This window comes from Stylophora pistillata, chromosome 4 (genome assembly GCF_964205215.1).
Source record: "Stylophora pistillata chromosome 4, jaStyPist1.2, whole genome shotgun sequence".
In the NCBI taxonomy this organism is placed as follows: domain Eukaryota; kingdom Metazoa; phylum Cnidaria; class Anthozoa; order Scleractinia; family Pocilloporidae; genus Stylophora; species Stylophora pistillata.
In genome coordinates this window covers 17,386,101-17,407,402 of record NC_142522.1, presented here as the reverse complement: position 1 = coordinate 17,407,402, position 21,302 = coordinate 17,386,101, and the positions used below count along the sequence as shown (strand labels likewise).

Below are 21,302 nucleotides of genomic sequence, written 5' to 3'. Positions count from 1 at the left end.
TGTTATTGTTGACAACATTGTTCTTATCAATAAAAACAGACAGTTGACGGAAAATCAGTCGTTTATGATAAACCTTTGAAAGCACTGGTAATATTGATATAGGTCGTAAGTCCTTCTCGGATTTATTTTGGCTCCGTTTAGGAATCGCGCAGACGCGCGCGAGCTTCCAAGCAAATGGAAAGTACAAGTTCTTGACGTAGGTGTTGATGACATCAGTAAGCGGAGACCCCAGATAATCTGCAACCATTTTGATCATGTTTGCAGGGATGTTATCAGGACCTGTTGAACAGTCTGATCGAATGTTGCGTAACTCATGGATGACCTCTTTAAGAGTTACGGACCTGATTTGACAACCGAAGTTTACAGGGAGTGATTGAATCAAGTTTATAATTGAGGCGTAATCATCAACATGGTGGGCATGGTGGGCGTTCACGCCAATGGTGCGTAGGTCACACCATTACGCATATCTTTTTCCAAGAAAACTTTAGGGACTCCTCGGATGTTTTCCTAAAAATACCCAAAGTGCAGTTAACACCGCCCTACCCCGTCGGAGTCCTGGATTGTTGATTCCCTGGATGTTGTCTCGTAGAATGTTTCCACGCCACAAAATTACATCCCGCATTTAGCCTCCTGACCAATTAAACAAATTTTAAGCAAGGCTATTCAAGCAAATATGAAATAAATATAGTTTAGATCTGCTTGGCTTCCTGGGCATTTTATTGAAGCTTCAAGGATATTAAAAAAAATGGCGTTAATTTTATTTACCTCTCCTTTATTCGACGGTGGAAATTATGAGATAGCATAGGTCTCTAACAAACAAAAGCACCCCAACACATTTTCAGACTTTTCTTGTTAAGAGCCGTTAACCAGTTCTTTGAGGTTTTCTTTAATTCTGTAGCCCTCAGAGCAGTAAACGGTACAGCCTTTGCGTTCCAAGGCGTCGAGTACATCCATTGCGGTAACAGTCTTTCGTTTGGCATGATGGGCATAGGTCATAGCATCACGGATATCGTTTTCCAAGAAAATTATAAGGACTCTTTGGATCTTTTCGTAAAAATGCCCAGAACTGCAATGAACACCGCCCTGCCCTGTCGGATTCCTGGCTTTGTGATTCCCTGGATGTTGTCTCGTACAATGTTTCCATGACACTTTGTGCCTTCTTTTCCTCAACCTTTACTTTGTTTACCGCATCCAGACATGACTTTCTTTTCTTATGACTGTTGTTGTTGTTGTCTTTTTTACTCTGCGATCGAGCTTTGGAATGTGGAAAATGTAGCAGATACGGAGAGCTTGTTGGCTCTGGCCAAATCCTATGGTGCGTGGCTTGAGCTCTTTCAGGAAGCATAACATTGGACAGAATATTTCCTCTCGTGACAATTAACAGCCTGAGCACCGACTCCTTCTTTTTGTCCAGCTTACGAAAAAAAAAAGAAAGTCTTTGACACTACTGAAGTTTCGTAAGAAATCACCTTTAGGAAAGTTTGTCCCGGTGAATCTTTGATCAATCATTCGAGATGGCTATGCGTAATCTACGTCAATTGATATCATCCCGCGTTTAGGCCCTTGCTTAATCAAATAAATTCAAAGCAAGTCCATTCAAACAAATGAAATAAATATCGTTGGGGTCGGCTTGGTTTCCTAAGCATTTTATTGAAACTTTAAGGATATAAAAAACATTGTCGCTAGCTTTATTTGCCTCTCCTTTGTTCGACGGTGGAAATTGTGAGATTGCACAGGTATCTAACAAACAAAAGCAGCCCGACACATTTGCAGCCTTTCATTGTTTCGCTGTCACATTTTTAGTGGGAAAATTGCAAATTGCTTATATTTGACTCCTACGTATCAAGACGCATTTGACTTTAAATAGTATATTCGCTGATAAGAACCTTTTTAAATCCGCTCCAGTCCTTACTATATGTAGCCATCCTTGTTCCTTAGAGCAACAAAACAGTTTGGTTTTCAGGCAGAGTTCATTTTAAGACAGGCGACTCAAAGCACTTCATTAGTGTTAGCGCTAACATAAACATTAGGACAAAGCTTGAAAACAGTGTAAGTACGTCTTGTTTAAAAACAAAATAAAATCTCTTCTCGACTTCTCAAAATAAAATAAAATAAAATCTACAAAATGAAATCTCTAGGTTTCACTATCATTGTTGCCTACCAAGACTTATCAACAAATGCGTTGGCTCCTAAAAAAGCCGTTTATAACTTCTTTGAAGTTTCTGTAACTCTGTAGCCGCCAAAGCTGTAAAGCGTACAGCCTTGGCCTTTCAAGGCGTAGAGCACATCCACTGCAGTAAGGGTCTTTCGTCTGGCATGATGGGCGTAGGCCACACCATCACGGATATCATTTTTTAAGAAAACTTTAGGAACTCTTCGGATATCTCCATGAAAAATCCCAGAAATGCAGTTAACACCCCCCTGCCCCTCGGAGTGCTGCCTTTGTAATACTCGTATGGTATGATGGGCGTAGATCACACCATCACGAATATCTTTTTCCAGCAAAGTTCTTTTTAGGTCCCTGACCAATTAAAACAAATTAAAAGCAAGTCCATTCAAACAAATAAAATAAATATAGTTGGGATCGGCTTGGTTTCCTGGGCATTTTTTTGAAACTTCACGGATATCAAAAACATTGCCGTTAGTTTTATTTCCCTCCCCTTTGTTCGACGGTGGAATTGTGAGATTGCATTTAGTCTTTCGTTTGGCATGATGAGCGTAGGTCACACCATCACGGATATTGTTTTTCAAGAAAACTTTAAGGACTTAAACTGACAACCCTGCCTCTTCGGACTGCTGGCTTGATGATTCCATAGATGTTGTCGCGCAGAATGTTTCCATGACATCTTGCTGCCTCTTTTTCCTTACCTTTACCTCCTTTACCACATCCAGACATGATTTTCTTCTCTTGTTATTGTTGATGTTGCTTTTTACTTTGCAATCGAGCTCTGGAATGTGGAAAATGTAACAGATACAGAGAACTTATTGGCCCTGGACAAATTCTATTACGTGTGGCTTAAACTCTCTCGGGAAGCATAACATTGAATAAAATATTTCCTCTCTTGACAGTTTACAGCCTAAGCATTCACTCCTGCCTCTTGTCCAGCTTACATATAAAGAGGAAGCTTTTAATAATACTGAAGTTTCACATAAGAAATCGCCTTTAGGAAAGTTTGTCCCGGTGCATATTTGATCAAACATGTGAGATGGCTATGCGTAATCTGCGTCAATCGATGACATCCCACATTTAGGCCCTTTACTAATTAAACAAACTTAAAGCAAGTCCATTCAATGAAATAAATGTAGTTGGGATCGGCTTAGTTTTCTGGGCATTTTATTGAAACTTCAAGGATACAAAAAACACTGCCGTTAGTTTTATTTCCCTCCCCTTTGTTCGACGGTGGAAATTGCGAGATTACATATGTGCCTAACAAACAAAAGAACCCCGACACATTTACAGCCTCTTATTGTTTCGCTGTCACTTTTTTAAGTATGAAAACTGCAAATTGCATATATTTCACCTCTACGTATCAAGACGCATTTGACTTTGAATAGTACTTCGTTTCGAAACAAAATAAGATCTCTTCTCGACTTCTTTTATACGTATAAACACCATTAGACTTGAATGTTTCACTATTACTGCTGCTTATCACGACTTTTCCCAAATGCAATGGCTTCTAAAACAGTCGTTGATTATTTCTTTGAGGTTTCTTTAATCCTGTAACCGCCAAAGCTGTAAAGCGTACAGCCTTAGCTTTCAAAGCGTAGAGCACATCCCCTGCGGTAACGGTCTTTCGTTTGACATGATGGGCGTAGTTCACAGCATCACGGATATCGTTTTCCGAGAAAACCTTAAGGACTCTTTGGATCTCTCCGTAAAAATGCCCAGAAATACACTTAACACCGCCCTCCCCCGTCGGATTCCTGGCTGTGTGATTCTGTGTGTTGTCTCGTAGAATATTTCCATGACGCTCGGTGCCTTTTTTTCCTACATATTTGTTTGTTACATATTTCGACCTAAAATTAAAGCTTAACCACATTGACGTCAAATGAAAGCACAGGTAGTCCATGCTCGCACAATAAGCCCAGTAAATATGTTATGTCGCACAATGGGCGACATAATGGGAAGAAACGGTCGTATTCTTAAACTAGTTGGGAAGAAATTCAACTTCGCCTCGCTTTAGCATTTTTCCCTTTGAATCTTGTGGGGCTTTAGTGATCCTAGTGATTTTCTAGTGATTCTAGAGGGAAAAGCAGTGGTTGGACGTTGCCAGTACAAGTAAGTGATGTTTCTACAATCTTAGCAGAAGTCATCATTTGAGTCAAGTCTAAAGTTGTTGTCATTCGAGTGCTGAAAGTGCGTTTGTCGTGAGCTGATTGGCCAGTTTTGCGGTAAGATTGAAGTGGCGTAAGTTGGTAGTGATTGGTAATTTTTTTTTCAGTTGGTAATGTTAGGTTGTTCAGGTTGGTTAATTTGTTGTTGCAAATGTACCGATCACTCCGCCACGCCATTTTCTAATGAAAAGGGACGAACCGAACAACAAGATCAAGTGCTTCGACCACCATATCTCCCAAGAACCTCAAATAAGACTGCCAGGAACCTCAAATAAGACTGACTAAAGTCGAAAGACTTAATTCAGAGGATATCTGCGGGATAGAGCAGGATAACTGTTTCATTATTCAACACATTGATCGCAAAGTACAATTTATTGAGTTTGTCAATTGGCAGAAAAGCTGACAAAGTCCGCCATTTTCTCCTCGACACAAGAAATGACGTATATCACTCGACGAAGATTGAGAGAGCCATGACCACATTTAGACATTGTCACAATGTGTTGAATAATAAATTTGAATGATTTGAAAGGTATTATCAACTAGCGTCGCTCACCAAAAAGCATGAATGGCTACGGAATGAAGCTGAACGTTTGTCTCAGGAGACTTTATGGTGGGATATTTAATAAACTTTTTGCCCCCACCGGCTCCCAGAAGAGGAGTTGGAGTTCGAGCTCCCCGATTTCAAAAGATGAATTTCCAGGGCGTTGTTAGTGCAAGGATGTTCAAGTATCGTGTTAAGAGTGCATAAATTAAGTTAATTCTAAGTCTTGTTAATTATCAATGCGACAAAAATCGAACGTGTTGTAAACTTGCTCTATTTTCCTCTACGGCGATTGTAGTTACGTGATCATGAAAGTGGCAATTAAAGGCTTGAAATTTTTACCCCTGTTGCTCTTCCGACTTAAGCACTTCCAACTGCGCGACATGTTTCTAGTACACTTTTATCTCTTCAAATAAGTGCGCATAGTGTGGTAATTGCAGGTCTTTGTCTGGTGTTCTATTCAACGAATATACGCATCATCTGTATCATCACCCTCGTCAGGGTCACCCGAGACAATCCATAATGCTGAAAAGATATTATGAGGGGGATCGTTCTTTCGAAAGGAGTGATAACATTTGCAACGTATGAAAAAATATCTCTGGTCACTATAACTTTAAATTTCCTTAAGAAATTCATCCTTTAGAAAAGTTGTAACTTTTTTGAGCCCGGTTGTTTTCAGCCCTTTGCATTTGTCTCCCCTGCATTTTAGCCAAAAAAAACCTCAGGCCGTTGTTGTTGATCTCTGTCATGCATTCCTTGGGACACCTGTTTTTCTGCTAACGATGTGAATTATGGTGTGGCAGCTTTCCAAGATCACAGCAGTCAATCCACATATTCCCCAGTCTAAACTCAGACACTCTTCCAGACCCCCTTGGATAGATAACGATGTAATGAAGTTGGTACGAAAAAAGAAAGCCCTTCGGAAGCGTTCAAAACGCCATGAGGATATCGAATTGATTTCAAAGTCTAAACTGTTAAGGAAACAAACAAAGAGATTGATCTCATTAAAATATATTCCTTTATTTAAAATCACTCTCAGAAGACCTGAAGATCAATCCGAAGAAGTTTTGGACGTTCCACTCTTTGAAATCGAGGAGTAGACGGATACCTCCAGTTGTCACGTATAAATGTAAGTCTGTTAGTGATCCAGCAGAGAAGGCGTCATTGTTTAATGATTTTTTTTCTTCCGTGATCACACCTGACTGTGTTGATATTGCAGGATTACAAAATGACGTGGTACATCCTGACTTGCTAACGGCAGTGTCAGCAACAGCCTCTGAAGTCCAGAAAATTTTGGCTAAGTTAGATGTAAGCAAGGCGACAAGAGCTGATAACATCCCAGCGAGATTCTTAAAAGAATGTTCACTGGAGCTCTCATACCCACTGTCGACTCTTTTCAATAACTAGGTGTGGTTCCTCAGGTGTGGAAAAGAGCTAACACTACACTTGTTTTTAAGACTGATATCAAGAACCTAGTTGAGAATTATCGATCAATCTCTTTGTTGTCTATTCCCAGCAAGTGCCAGGAGAGGATCGTACATCAAGCAATTTTGGACATGTAGCTCCATATCTAAATGACTGGCAACATGGTTTTATTACAGGTCGATCCTGTGTTACTCAGCTAGTGCTGTCTCATCATCAGTGGACTAAAGCCTTGGATGCAGGGAACCAATTCGATATAGTCTTCTTGGATTTCAGTAAGGTTTTTGACAAAGTGTCTCATGTTATCTTACTACAGAAGTTATGTAACTTTGGTGTCTCTGGTTGCTTTCTGAACTGGTGCAGAGACTACTTAATGAATAGTGAACAACAGCTAGTAATAGATGGAGCAAGTTCTGACTGGCGCACTATCCCCTCAGGGGTACCCCAGTGTCCATCTTAGGCCAATTGTTTTTTGTGATATTTATTAATGATCTGCCTGATGCTATTTCCTCTGGGAGTATGGTGGCACTGTATGTAGATGACTGTAAAACCTCAAGAGTTATCCACCGTCCATGCGATCACGAATTATTTCAGGAAGATCTCAACAATCTGGCCTCCTGGGCTAGAAAAAATCAAACGTGCTTTAATACAAAGAAATGTAAGTTATTGCAGATCACTCAAAAACAATCTAGTAGTAGAAACTTTATTAAAGTGTCAAAAACCGTCTAGCCAGGGAACAAATCCCCTACTAATTTGGGGACACCAGTCTCCAATCTCTGCTCCTCTACTACTGGATGGTACTCCCCTTGAAGCTACTACTGAGCTCTCTGATCTTGGCTTACTAACTGATTAGAAATTGGCATGGAACTCTCACATAGACAAGATCGCTAGCAAGGCGAATAAAGTACTTGGTTTACTCAAAAGAAATTGCAGAGATTTGAGAGATCTTCCTACGCTCAGAACTCTTTATTCTGCCCTGCTTAGGCCTCAACTTGAATATGGCTCTGTTGTATGGTCACCCTTCACTGCCAGAAATATCATGACTTTGGAAAGAGTGCAACGTCGAGCTACGAAGTTTATTGTAAAATGTGAAGATGACTATGATACTCGCAACTCCAAGCTTAATCTGCTGTCCTTGGAGCATAGACGATTTCTTTTTGATGTGTTAATTTCTTACAAAGTTTTGAATGGTTATGTTGACATTGATATCTCTTCAACTGTTCAGTTTTACTCTGATACTGCTCGATACCCTTTCAGAGAGAGAGATGGACTTACTTTAAAGAAGAATTACTCCCGTACAAACACTTTTAGGTTTAGTTTTCTTAATCGTATTGTTGATAGGTAGAATTCACTCCCATTTTAAATTAGATCAGCGTCTAGTATCAAGTTTTAAGCGTGGTGTGAGGAACTTCTTACTGAATGAATCCCAACTACACTGGTAAAATTACCGAAAACTCATAGTCACATATTTTAGAATTTTTATATCAGATTTTAATTAATTAGAATAATTATATATTAAATATATTTTCAAACTACATATTTAGTTAGGTGGTCTATCTGAGGATGGGGTCTTGGACTCTTTTACAGACCATCCTTACGGCATTTCCTTTGTTACAAGTACTTATTTTATTTTGTTAATTGCCATTAAATTGTAATAAATAAATAAATGGGTTTCTTCCCTTTAAAGACCCCCCGGGAATGTCTTCTTCACTCAAATTAACTGCAAAACTCGACGCCATTTTTACAACAGAACATTCCACAAGATATCCACGCTATGTAAGATCAAAAATAAAATAAATAAATGAAATAAATAAGAATAAATAAGATAAAAAAAATAATAAAACTATCGACATTTCCACAATCCACAACCTTTCGAACAAAGCCTACAGCGTCGTCAGGTCGACCGATGCCTCCTAAATCTCGTTTTCAGTTGTGAACTTGGTTAAGGTCTCAACCGCTCGTCCGCCATTCATGAATAAGGTGCATAACTACCAGGCGAATCTCAGATAAATTTTTTCGGTGGGCAAAGCCCACCATTATGGGGACGGGGATTCAGCTAAGCCATGGTGTCACCTTATTGCTCCGAAAAGCCTTAGTGTGCATACTATTATTACTATTTTTTTCTACCACAAATCATTAACTACGATTTACAAGTAATCAATCAATAATTACACAAGAATTGCAACATTACATTACCTTACAAATTTGTCAACAAATAAAAAAGAATAAGGAAATGTAGCGAGAAAACCCAATATTACTTAAATCATCTGTTTAGAGAGTACTAGGCTCAGTTGTCTTGTCTTTTCAGTGACAACTATCACACAGTTAGGTAACTGTAACACCCTTCCACCCAGTTACCACTGATTCAGCCTTTAATTCTCTGGCCGAAGTATCAAATTTCAGATTTATGACTGCCGGTTCGAACCTTGTTTTGTTGTTTCTGTTTCACTGAATTGTTAGAAATTGTTGTCATCTAGAACCAAGTAATATACCCAGGATACGACATTTAGAATGATAAACGTTGGTAGGAAGATATAACGAGACCATTTATCTAAAGTGCTGCTTTCATTCTCCGTAACAGTCAAATCCTCCTGCGCCCATGAAATGGAGGCTTTGTTTTCAACATCGGCAGCCGGTCGCAAATTAGGAAACTCTTCACTTGATGTTCTTTCAGGAGAGGATATTTCCTCTGGATATCGAAATTTCTAAAACAAAAAGTTAAGTAGATACAATTGATTACGGATATTTCAACTATCGTAAGATCAATAAAGCAACTGAATGATTGAGTTAAGGAATCAGTAATGAACTTCGCCGAGAGTATTGTATTCTCTCTACAGTAAAGTTTTGAAAAAACATTTAAGTAATCACCTCTACAAAAGGAAAACAAAGCCGGTTAAGTCTTCAACCAATTGGAATCCATGTCGATCTCATTAATTCAAATTGGTTCTTTATTTCTTTTTCGTCTATTGACTAATTTACTCTTCAGACCCCACCTTATAACATTTTCAAAATTATAAATGACACCTACATTCCTTCGTTTTGAACGAAACCTGCTTGTGTAGTTGACCACAGCATATTCGGCGAAAGAACCAGAAACCAACAAGTAACAGACAATTAGGTACCAGTCCAATGCCCTCATATAAGACACTACCGGTAAAGAGTCTTGCCCGAGACCCATGATAAGCGTGGTCATCGTGAGAACTGTTGTAATTCCAAGGGATATTCGAGCGGGAACCGAGTTCTTGTCAACGAAAAAAGACAGCCAGGAAACAATTACTACCAACATCGCGGGAACGTAGACTTTTGCCAAGAAAAAGCTTAAGCGTCGAACGAAAATGAAGCGAACACCAAGGTACGAGAAGTGACCTAGAATGTGAATGTGAAACGTCGCATAAGGAAGATTCCGACCGCATTCCATTCACTCTCACGTTTCACCCTCACAACCACTCAGTTAAATCCATCATTCTTAAAAACTTTAAATTACTTCAAAACGATCCAGAGACAAGCACTATCTTTTCGCAGCCTCCGCTCATTTCATTCAAACGCGACAAAAACTTAGGCAATTTTTTGGTCAGAAGTTCTTTTCAGACTAATGAGCAACCAGGCACTTTTAAATGCGCTCGTGCACGATGCAAAACGTGTCCTTTCATTCACAACACTGATAAAATATCGGGACCTAAACGATCCATTAAGATCACCGATCACTTCACGTGCACCTCCGCTAATGTAATCTATTGCATAACTTGCACTTATTGCAAAAAGATATACATCGGCGAAACAGGCAGAAGACTAGGTGACCGATTCCGAGAACACCTTCGAGACGTGGAAAGGAATGACAAGGACACATCGAAACCAGTCGCTAGACATTTTAATTTACCTAATTATTCTAAGCAACATATGGCAATCTGCGGTCTTTCCTTGCACTTAGGTGGCACGGAAAGCCGTAAAAATCTTGAACAAAAGCTCATCTTTCAAACCGGCAGTCTAAATCCCACAGGGATCAATGAACGCTTTTCATTCCACTAATTTATTCATGTTTTTCTCGTTGCCATGCACCCACCAATAACGTAGCTCCATTTTCTGCCTTTAAAAGCACACACAACCCACAACTCCTCTATTCGCTCCGACGAAGGGCTAACGCTCGAAACGTCAGCTTTTGTAATCATTACGGTGGCCAATTTACCATTTCAACTTTGTTGATATATCCAAATTAGAATGTGAAAGGATATACTTGTAGATACAGAAAGAAAATCGTGATTTTAAATATCACCACAGTTGAGCGACTTTATGCAAAGACTGTTTTTCCATGCAATGATGTTACTGGAGTGTGTTCTTATGAGTTTAAAGGTTTAACTAAAGTTATGCTTCACCCGTGGCGTAGGATCTTGTTCCGTTTAGATAGCGAAATGTTTTGAGGGAAAACTGTGCGTTTTCTTTAGCGTTTCCATATGAAACAAACTCATCATTCCAGCTGTAAATCAGATCCCTTGTTGTGAAACCATCTAAAATAATAATAAAGAAATGAAATCGGTAATTTAAGTGTTACCAGAACATGTCCTAAAATGGACGGCTGACTCAAATACTTATCTTTCAAAAGGTGAGCAAAAATTAAAATATTTTCTGGGTGGTGATCATTATACCATTACTGAAAATTAATTAACTAACAACTTGCGAAATAGAGGTTGCAAATCTGTGTATCCATTGGGAACTTCCTGAAGTCCATCTCACAGGAACAGGTTAAGGTTAATCTAACAAAACAAAAGTATAAGACAATTTTGTTTTACCTTTCTTTTCGTTTTCTCTGGCTGTTGCTTTCGTGTATTAGTCAATAAGGAAGTATAGAAAAGGGTAAAAAACAAAGATTGAATTGCAGTTGAGCAGCCAAACTAGCAGATTTTAGATGAAGTTTTTATTCACAGAGTCCGTAAAAACGGAACGTCCTGTACTCCACTACAACATCTCCTCTATGACATCGAAGGTTTTTTCATTCCAATTATGATAATGAATCCCTTATCAGTTTTACACACCTGGTACTGACCAACACACGCCCGTCAGGATTAAGACGCAGGAACTTATTCAAAACTGTTAAATGGTGTAGTCTACCGTCGAAGCCATTTTCAAAGTATGTGTCTGGTTGCCATAAGACGTTGGGGAGTTCACCACTGAAAGTTACCGGCTGGTTGAGATTAGGGAATGCTAATCTGTCGTCTTTCCAGTATTGCCGGAAATACATCTCCATTGTGTATTCCTTACAGGTCGACCGAAAAAAAAATCATTTACAACTCTAGGAAATGATCATACCTTTACCATGGCCGTAAAAGTGGAACAAAAGGAGCTCTGATCATAAAAGTCGATGTGTTTCATTGTCCAGGAAATACGAATTAAGGTTAACCATGATTTTATCTTACCATATCTGACTCTCTAAATTTTCCAATATACACAATGTGAATGCCAACTTTAACTTGCACTGCTTCACCTAGAAAAAAATATGTTCAAATACGGAATGGTCGACAAAGTGAAACATTGTGAGTAAAAAGGATTTATAAAGAAGATAACTACTGGCAAATATCTTACCTCCTGACATCGGTCGCAGTAGTTTTAAATGGCGTCTGTTTTCCTCGTCATTCAAAAACTTTGTGAAGTTTTCTATTAAATCATTGTGCTCAAGGTCTCTGCTTGATTAAGAAAATCGAAACAAAATCATTCTGTAAATGCACGTTGACTGTAAGAGTTGCCAAATCCTTTATTATACGGGTCAGTGGCAAATACAAGTAAAACTATTACGTGTAAGCAATTACCAATACAAATATACAAATGATCGCCATTTGTATAAACACTGCTTTTGCTGCAAAAGTTGAAAAGGTAGCTATACTCAAGATCATCAGAAATCACTTTTAAGGTTAATCCCAGCATAAAAAAATAGCATTATTTGATATGGCCCTGATTGGTGCTTTGCTCGTATTGTTGCGTGATTGACAGACGATACTTCGGTCGTCGGATGACAGTTGTTCAATAAAAGCTTTAAGAAGACCTCTTTCATGAATGGCAGCCCTTACCTGTGTATGGAAACTATTCCTTTCTTGCAATAATTAAGCCTCCCAGTACAGAATTTAGCTTCACTCAGCAACCGATTTCCATTCTTTACTGCTTTAGCCATAAACTCCAGAGAATACGAACATATTCTCTAGCCACAAATTAATTAAGTTTGAGAATTAGAAAGTTAAAGTGCCCCTGAGACGAAAATTGACCATTTTATTTTGGCCTAAATTGTTTACATAATGTTGAATTGGGTCAAGTTAAGACCCTTTTTGCCATTAAAAACTCAAAACAAACCTTCGATGACCAATTTTTACCGCTTCAAAGTCGTCCAAAAATCGTCCGCCATTGCTGAAAACATGTTCCAGCCGAGCCCGCAGAAACGTCATCACACGTCAAAGGCTCAACAACCTTATGCTTTGCTTTGTCACAACTCTCTTTGTTCGCTGCACAGAGAATCACACATATTATTTTTTTGAGAACTGTTTCGTAGTCAGTCGGGAAATGTCGACTTTTTCAGTCGATGGATTGTCCCAGAAATCATCTGAAGCTTCTGTGGATAGTTTTGCGCCGACAAACGATGAATTTTTGCCATGCGAATAAAGATAAACACAGAACGGCACGGACTCCCCATGTGGCTTTTGTGGTCGGATCGCTTTATCGCCTTCGAACTGTATTTTTGTTTGTCGCAAGGAATTTACCTTTTTTGTAAGAAATCATCGTGTGATTAGTAAAAATAGTTTTCGGCAATGGCTAATTGTGTATCCGAAGGCGGATATTGGGAGTTTGTGAAAGCCATTTCTAAGCCATCGATGTGTTTTCCCCGATGCATTTGGTCAATGATCTCATTAACCCTTTCCTACGTGTCTTTTACTATCGGTGCTTTGAGAGGTTTGAAGTGAACTCTGTTGTAGAGTTGCACTTTGGCCTCTTTTGTTTTTTCTGTCTTATTCATGATGACTATTGTTGTGTTGCTTCGGTGAGGTTTAAAGCAGAGTTTGTTTCAACTCTTTTAGAGCCGTGACCTTATTGCGTTACAAAGTATTTTTTGGCTTAGATGCAGTCTGCAAGTAGCGTTATGACAATTTTCCAAGTAGCTCTGAAGGGCGATAGAAGGTTGAACCGGTGGCATTCAGTTTGATATGAAACAGAAGTGGTTCTTTGTTTTGTCCGTGAAAGGTGTAACGGAGGCGCATTCATCTTGCGAATAAATCTCGCAAAAGTTGGCCTGATTTTAAATTCGTTTGTCACGGGCGTTTTGTGATGAATTTGAGATCCTTTGATAGCACGCTGACTTGGCTGTCAGATGGTTGATAGTTTGATAGGTTTTTAAAGAAATTTTTATTTTCTCGCTGATATTAAAGCCAGCTTTTTTTTTAGAATCAGAGCACAATTATATTTTTCATCTCTTTTGTATAAAAGCGAGCTCTTTGAGGTCAGAAATCTCAATCCTCAATTCGGCTATTTTATCATTCTTATTTACAATGTTCACCGAGTACTTTCCTTTGTGTAAGTTATTCTGCCAAAGAGTTGTTAAAGGTGGATATTGATCAGCTCATATGTAAAGGTGACAAAGTCCGTGGAGGTTCGTAGACTTCGCTTTCCGGCGTCGAGATCGCACTGAGGTCGGTTTTTCTTGTCCCTTCTCTTCTTGAACGGTAGGCACTGAACCCGACAGAATTCTTCGCCTAGATCCTTCAAAGTACACAGATCTCTCGAAACAGTCCTCCGAGAAGTGTTCGGAGTAGATCATAAATATTTCTGTAGGATTGAAGTTTACTCGGCGAGGTCGCACAAATCGCATCCATTTTTCCCGCTCTGATCTATTTGCAAGGCTCCGATGCAGAGAAATACCTGCAGCATGGTCTGCACGATTACTTCAACTTTGAATAACGCATCGATGCCCAGTCACTTTTCTTTAGTTTTAGTAAGAATAGAGTAAAGCACTCTGTTAAGTTTAACGGCCCGAAAAAAGATATTTCTGGTGCTCGGTCTAAACTGAAATTTGGCAGAGTAGGTGAAGGAGACACACTGAACACGAAAATGAAAAAAAAAATGATGTACTAAAATTTTGATCTCAGGGGCACTTTAACTGTAAGTGTTAAGAGATTAAATTGCTATCAATTGAAAGTTTCTAGGTTCGTCATTTCAAGAACTGATTTGTTGCTCTCTATTTTGGTGTCGGTATTACATCTATCACAAGTTCATGTATTCTTGCAAGACATGAATAGAATTTTGATTATCTCCAACCACGAGAAAATTATTTTTCTTTAGGTGTAACGTAATTACAGAGAGAATCCTCAAAACAACTTCGAAAACTTTATTCCAAACCGGAAAATTCTGAAAACGAAATATTTTTACAATCGCTCTTTGCTTCGCTTAGCCACCTCAGCTGTAAATCTGCAGAAAGGTTCCTAAAGTTATCAGAGGAAAGGAAAGTTATCCCCTTACACCTTGGTTAAAAACGTCTAAAAAAGAACTAGCCGAGCCTTAGTATCCTGCTGATTAAAGTAAAAAGGCATTTTCAGACGCAATTTGATTTCGGCGTTTTTGTGACTCCAGTGTATAATCAGTTTATAATTTTCAGAGATACGAGTATCCTTTGGCATATTTGCTTTTCCCTTGGAGCTTCAAAATCCAGGAGTTTTGCGTTGTTGTTGTTGATTTTTTTTTTGGCTTGCCGACTTAGTTAACTACGGGTTGTAATTCAATCACAAAGCCTACGAACGTTCCTATAAGATATACGCCTCGATGAAACTTTCCCGAATTGGTGGATCACCATCTTTTCTTATTATGGTGCTATCATAGTATGGTGCTATACTGTGTGCATTCAGTGCGGTGTACTCTCTGTTAAAGCACTATATGGGCAATATTTAAAATTCTGATTTAAAATTCTTTGTGGTTAATTTAAAATTGCAATATTTAAACAGGACCCATCGCTTCCGAAGTGAAAGGAGTCAAAATTGAGTTCGTTGTGGTAAATTTTCTGCTTGAAGCTTTGCAACCTCAGCTTGAGGGTAAAATAGCATGAAGAATATCGACAGATTAATTAGTTCAATTTTAATTATACACATGGCAATAAATCAGTATTTGAAATTCATAACCAGCCGGAGACGTTCGAGATGACAAAAGCAAAATCATTTATTAAAAAGCAGGTGTGTGGTAGTTTTCCTAATAGCATAAACTTATGAAATGGGGAAGATCATACGCAGTTAAGGAAAACCATCGTTCGTCTCATTTTCATCAACAGTTAGTTAAGTGCCCAAATAGGGGGAACAAATCTGAGATTGTTAGCGAAAGGAAACAAAATCAATCTGTGTACCTTGTATACATTCCTCACACAAAGACTGTGATACTGTAGTTTCAAATTGCGCAACTCTCCTCACAAAATTAAGAGATTGTACAAATTGTGAATCTTAAGGTTTGACAAGCCGTTTGTACGAATTTTAGTGCCAATATTCATAAAAAGGTTCGAGCAAATCATATCTTTTCAATTTTATTATTTCACCTTTGCGTAATTCCGTCATTCGAATGTTATTGATTTAAACCTGACCGCACATGCTTAAGACTTATTTTATTTTCTCATACAAAGGGTTAGTCAATCATCGAATTGTTAAAAATGTAAAACACAAAGTCTGCAAAGTCTGTAAAACACAAAGTATGCAGTTTAGGTGGTATGATATATTTATCATCAAAGAAATTTAATTCACCCTTTCTCGTTGAAGGCCAAACTAGAGCATTGACTAAAAACCAGCACTGCGATTATTGCACTCCTCAAGTCAGGCATGAGGTCGTTGTGATGCCGTCACCTCTCTATGTTCAGGATTGGATAAAGATAATCCGTGGACTAACATTACTGACTCAACAAATCCAAAAATGATATTACACATTCAAAATATATGTTAATGACGCCTATTCTTCACTCACCGGAAAAAGAACATTCTGGTTCCGGTTTTTTTATTTTGCTTATAAATACGAGGCGGTGACAGCGCGCGAGGACCAAGAGGATGTAGAAGACGGATGAATTAAAATGTTGCTTTCCTACACCATTTACTTCGTGTTCTTCCGAAGACAGCCGAGTTTGCTTCTTCAGTCTGAGATGCTGAAAGGATTTCGTTTCGCCATTTGAAGGTGCCAAAAGTAAAAATATGCGATCCGAAGATTTGGATATTATGGAAAAGTGAAAGCTGCTGCGATTCGATTTCGTTATTTCCAAAAAAAAATATTCGGGGAATAAAATATTTTCTCAAGATTTCTCTTCAGAATCAAGGCAAACATATCTGAAAAAAAAAAAAAAAAAGAAAGAAATGTTTGCTATGAAATTTCAAAAGCAAACTAACCTTAAATTTTTGTTTTCATGATTTCTTTCTCAAACCTATGACATCTAATCTGCTGAGACAGATTCGCAAGCCATGGTCAACTATGAGCGACGGCAGCACATATATCTAGCTACGAAAGCCATCAGATGCCCAAATTTATTCCGAGATAAACCTTTTAGAGCAGACAAACAATACGCCACCAGCAAACCCCTTGAAATCAAAATGAAAATAAAATCACTTCGAGTGAACACTATATGATATCCAACAGGCTTCAATTCAATTTAACCTCAGCAAGTTCTATCAGTCGCACTTTAATTGAAATATTTAAATATTTTTAAATCAAAATTAATCGTCCTCCTCTGTAGTGATAGAATATTTCTATTATGCCTAAGAGAAAAAAATGATCTGGGCTGTAACGTTAATAACGGTATCGCCATAAGCAAGAGGATAAAAATCCTATGCCGGTATTAAAACTCTTTCTGATTAGAACACGGCTTATTTTTCCATTTAACAAACAGTATTTTCAAGGTTGATTCTAGTAATTATTTGTGCATTTCCAACTGACATAAAAGAAAAAAACAGGTGCTGTTCAATAACTCGGAGTTGATTACCCCAGTGAGATATCTTTCGGAGATCCAAGAGTTTTCCTTTCCACTAACAATCATGCTGATGAAAATGACGAACAAATGCTACTAAACTACTGCAAATGCTTGTGAGGCGTTTATTGGCAATTCATGGGTACAACCCGTTCCATAGTTTTAGTCCTACTACCGAATGTGCCCTATCAAAATATGTTCTGGGCTTAACAGAAAGAAAATGTTAAGTTGATTGTGAGGCAATCTTTGGAAAGTTGGTTTTACGAAGAAATGTTCACGCTGATAATCCGTTGTTTAATTTTCGTAACTTCGCTCTTCATGAAATCGTCAATAACATCCATGATTACAACTTGACATCAATGACATCGTTATTGCTAGAGACAAAATTAGTATTGGTAATCGCATAGGGCCGGGTAAAATTAGGGATTGATATCACTCGGGTTTTCAAAAGTTGTAGCAATTGTCTGAGTCGCGCAGCGAGTGATTTTTCCCGGGGCAATTACCAAAATTAATAAAAAATTTCCTCTAAATCAGCGAATCAAAATTAAGCAATTTTGCTCTCCATGTTATAAAGGTAGATATGATGTCCTGCCGTTCAGAATCTTAGAATATCATAAGGCAATCCATAGGTGCGGCAGTTCTAACAGCTTTCACTTTACGCCCTGTCATTTAAGCAACTACTGATAACCCAGCTGGAACTACATGATAAGGCGGTCAACATGGAGAGCATTGATGAAAACATAATTTTTGAAGAAACGTGTCAAAGGAATATGAAATCCATGACGGTTTCAAAGGGTAGTGCAAAGGGAGTTGCTTTTTCGAATTCCTCCAAACGTACTGATTTATTTCAACCGCACATATACTCGTTATTATTTAATGCACTCTCTAAACATGAACAATTTTATTGATATTAAAGTTTTGTCTGAGAAATAAAATAAAAAAGAACTACCTAGGCCAAGTCGTTGATCTGGAAGCATAAAGACCTAACACAATTAAGGTCGGCGTGTGCAAGTAAAGCAGCCTATCAAAGTAAAAGGCGCTGGTCATTGTGAAAATTACTTATGACGACCGAAAATTTCCATAAATCTCTGATTGACTGATTGCCTCGAGTGTAAAGCGCGCGCTGTGAGGCGAATAATTGTTTTAGTATAATTTCAGAGCTGAACAGCAGAGAAATTTCTAAAATCATAACATTTTAGTAACATTTATTAACTTTTTATTCTAACATTTTACATAAACCGCGTGGAGCGGTTTATATAGCGTCATATAAGGAACCGCTCGACAAATCAGATTGCTGGAAACTCTTTGCTCAGCTCTGAAATTATACTAATACAGATTATTGGCCAGCAAAAAATCTGTAATAAACGCAGCAGAATTTCCCATTTCTTGATATGTTTTACGTGGCTTTTAGCCTGGGAATATGGACATATACTGACCAACTGATTTCAGTGAATTTACACTCCTAAAGATAATCATTATCAAATTTGCACGTGCAAATAGAGCACAGTTAGTGACGTAATAATCAGGAGAAGGTGTCATAATCAAACGTTCCAAGACGTATTAAGAACAAAAGTATATGCCTGCTATGGAGGGTTTTCCTTTGGAATTACTTACGCACATCTTTGGTTTTCTGCACCCCGTTTACGATAGGCTGCCGAGGTTGTCTGCTGTTTGTCATGAATGGAAAGCTATCATCCAGACGACGCCTTCTCTGTGGGAGCATATTCACCTGAAATCTCGTCATCTATCCGAAAGAGAGAAAAACATCGTTTTCAAATGCCTTAGAGTATATGAGGTGTATATCAAGTGCCTTAGAGTGGCTTCTTTAGACGTTGTTTTTGGGTACGACTTTTGGTTCTTCATACGACATGTGACATTGAAAATGACAAACCTGACTTGTCTTGACATTCCAACCTTTCCATGGAACCTAGGACAATTTACAACTTTCCGAAGCGCCGAAAGCTTAAAAGAACTCAATCTTTATGGCTTCTGGGATTTGTCAGATATAAAATGGACGCAAAACTACACCCAGCCGGTGTCACTGATCAACCAAGGTCATCTTAAACTAGTCAGAGCACGATGTAGAAAATTGGAAGTTTTGAAGCTGTCTGTCAACATGCTCCGGTTGACAGATATCGCTCTGATGGATTTTTTAAACAATCTCAGCAATCTCAAAGACTTGCAAATCTCCGCATATAACAGCAATGAAGCAAATATTCCTATGAATCGATACACTATAAAACTAGTCAAGTGTTTGTTATCTTCAAATTATATTTCGATAATCACTAAACTGGACCTTCGCTTTATTTCCATCGGTCACAAAGAGCTAAGACTCTTACTTAAACTTCTCCGATCACTGAGAGATTTGAAACTTTGTTTTCTTGATACTCACCGCTGTGTTACAGGTTATCAATATCTTGAATCAAAAACCTTGCAATATTGCGAGTTGGATGGTCTACCGGCCACGAATATAGTGCGTTTAAAGTGTTCCATGCCGAAGTTGAGGCGTCTGATAGTCAATAGATGTTCCAACTTGAAATCCCTCCAGGTGGTGTCTTTCATGCTAGAGCACTTGTCCCTCAACTTTCTTGCCAACCTACGGTCATTGCACGTCACATCTACGACGTTGAAGCGCTTTGAGGTTGCGAATTGTGAATCACTTACACCAAAGACGATCGACAAACTTCTGCAGATAAACAGAAGAATTGAGCATTGTACTATCAGGGGCCGTCTGGTAGATTTTCATGTTTCTCAAGTGGAAAGCAGTAGAGCCTTGACTGAACTATGTCTGTGGATGACCGATTTTAGCAAAGTGCAATCCATACAAGTACACTGTCCAACACTAAGGTCATTTATGTGTAACTATCACGCCCCAGATGGAGAGTTTTCTGGTTCTATACACCAAGAGTGCTGCGTGGATATTCGATGTAACGTTCTCCTTGATGCGTACATCTCCTTACCGCAAGTCAAATCAATCGAGATAAAATGCGCGTCTATTGTGCATCTTCTGCTTAATGCAGGCAAGAAGAAACTCGACATGCTTTGTTATGTGATGCGAGTGTCGGCAGACACTAGAATACGTACTGTACGTGCCAAACAATGTAACTTCACAAGAGCAGAATTTACAGCAGAGAAAATAGATAACTTGGATTTTGATCAATGTCGAATTAACGGAGAAATAAAACTTGCTGGAAACTATGTTGACATAATCTGTATTAGAAATATGGCGAGATCGCAAGAGAACATAAACATTGTTATGCAGTGCAATAAAATAAAGAAGGTAATTCTATCGGAATGCGACAAGCTTTGTAGCATCACTGTACTACCTGAAAAACAATTGGTCTGCAGCAAGACAGGTCTCAAGAAAACACAGCAGATCACGCAGGACCCTTCGTCTACTGCGTATGAGGAACGTACTTTTGACTGTGACACAGAAAGACATCAGGGTTGGTTGAACAGCACATTTTCGAGAACAGCCGTCGATGGGCCAATCAAATTGGTTAACACGGTTGCTACATTTAATTGTCCTTGTTTCCGTGGCTTGCTATTGAATCAGACAAAAGAAAACAAGATAAGAGAAGATTCAGGATCAGAATTTAACGATTCATCCTCTGAAAAACATCCAAGCCGATGATCATCAAGCCACTTAAAATCAAAATAATGATTTTATTTTTGCACGGCTGTGAAAACGCAGCAACAAGAATACGATGCAAGAGTCCGTTAAGGAGTGCTCAGCGAGTGGAATGCACTGACGTTGGAGGCGAACTGAACCGCTTGTGAATTTATATTATAATATAATATGAATTTATGTTTTGACCAATCTACTTTTTTTAATAAATATCGATTTTTTTAAGAAAAAGCCGATGGAGAATGGACATACATCTGCGTCATCCTATCTCTATGATGTGATTTTACGTCAGTTTGGTCTGTATCGGAGGAAATTGACCTCAGTCTCTGCTTTCGGTCTGTAGTGGCAACCTCGGTCAAGATTTTCCCATGCAGACCTCTTAACTGGTTGTAAAAGAAGTTCTAAATTGTACACCCATTTCAGTT

The 21,302-nt window shown here is 38.5% G+C and overlaps 3 protein-coding genes and 1 pseudogene across 13 annotated transcripts; 1 reads left to right on the top strand and 3 right to left on the bottom strand.

The window, feature by feature from the left end:
- Positions 1-852: 852 nt before the first annotated feature.
- On the bottom strand, positions 853-1,199 carry LOC148732671 (histone H4-like; annotated as a pseudogene).
- A 1,003-nt stretch (positions 1,200-2,202) lies between these two features.
- On the bottom strand, positions 2,203-2,896 carry LOC111325042 (uncharacterized). The gene is made up of 2 exons (XM_022928748.2): positions 2,780-2,896; positions 2,203-2,427 (listed from the first exon to the last, which is right to left on the bottom strand). Exons 1-2 carry the CDS (start codon positions 2,894-2,896, stop codon positions 2,203-2,205), a joined length of 342 nt encoding a protein of 113 aa, XP_022784483.2.
- A 2,985-nt stretch (positions 2,897-5,881) lies between these two features.
- LOC111326088 (gamma-aminobutyric acid receptor subunit rho-2) lies at positions 5,882-18,959 on the bottom strand. Of its 11 annotated transcripts, none has more exons than XM_088758292.1 (11): positions 16,710-16,846; positions 16,262-16,614; positions 16,045-16,147; positions 11,873-11,973; positions 11,707-11,774; positions 11,326-11,546; positions 10,964-11,046; positions 10,669-10,800; positions 9,327-9,664; positions 8,843-9,003; positions 5,882-6,920 (listed from the first exon to the last, which is right to left on the bottom strand). In XM_088758292.1, the coding sequence occupies exons 3-11, from the start codon at positions 16,119-16,121 to the stop codon at positions 6,884-6,886; spliced, it is 1,218 nt and encodes a 405-aa protein (XP_088614418.1). In that variant the 5' UTR covers positions 16,122-16,147; positions 16,262-16,614; positions 16,710-16,846; the 3' UTR covers positions 5,882-6,883. The 11 variants fall into 11 exon arrangements, with proteins under 11 accessions (XP_088614418.1, XP_088614419.1, XP_088614416.1 ...); XM_088758293.1 differs by having other exon boundaries at positions 5,882-6,915; XM_088758290.1 differs by lacking the exons at positions 5,882-6,920; positions 16,710-16,846 and adding an exon at positions 18,864-18,934 and having other exon boundaries at positions 7,354-9,003.
- LOC111325051 (uncharacterized) lies at positions 18,325-21,102 on the top strand. The gene has a single exon (XM_022928761.2). It carries the CDS (start codon positions 18,826-18,828, stop codon positions 20,881-20,883), a length of 2,058 nt encoding a protein of 685 aa, XP_022784496.2. The 5' UTR covers positions 18,325-18,825; the 3' UTR covers positions 20,884-21,102.
- Positions 21,103-21,302: the final 200 nt, after the last annotated feature.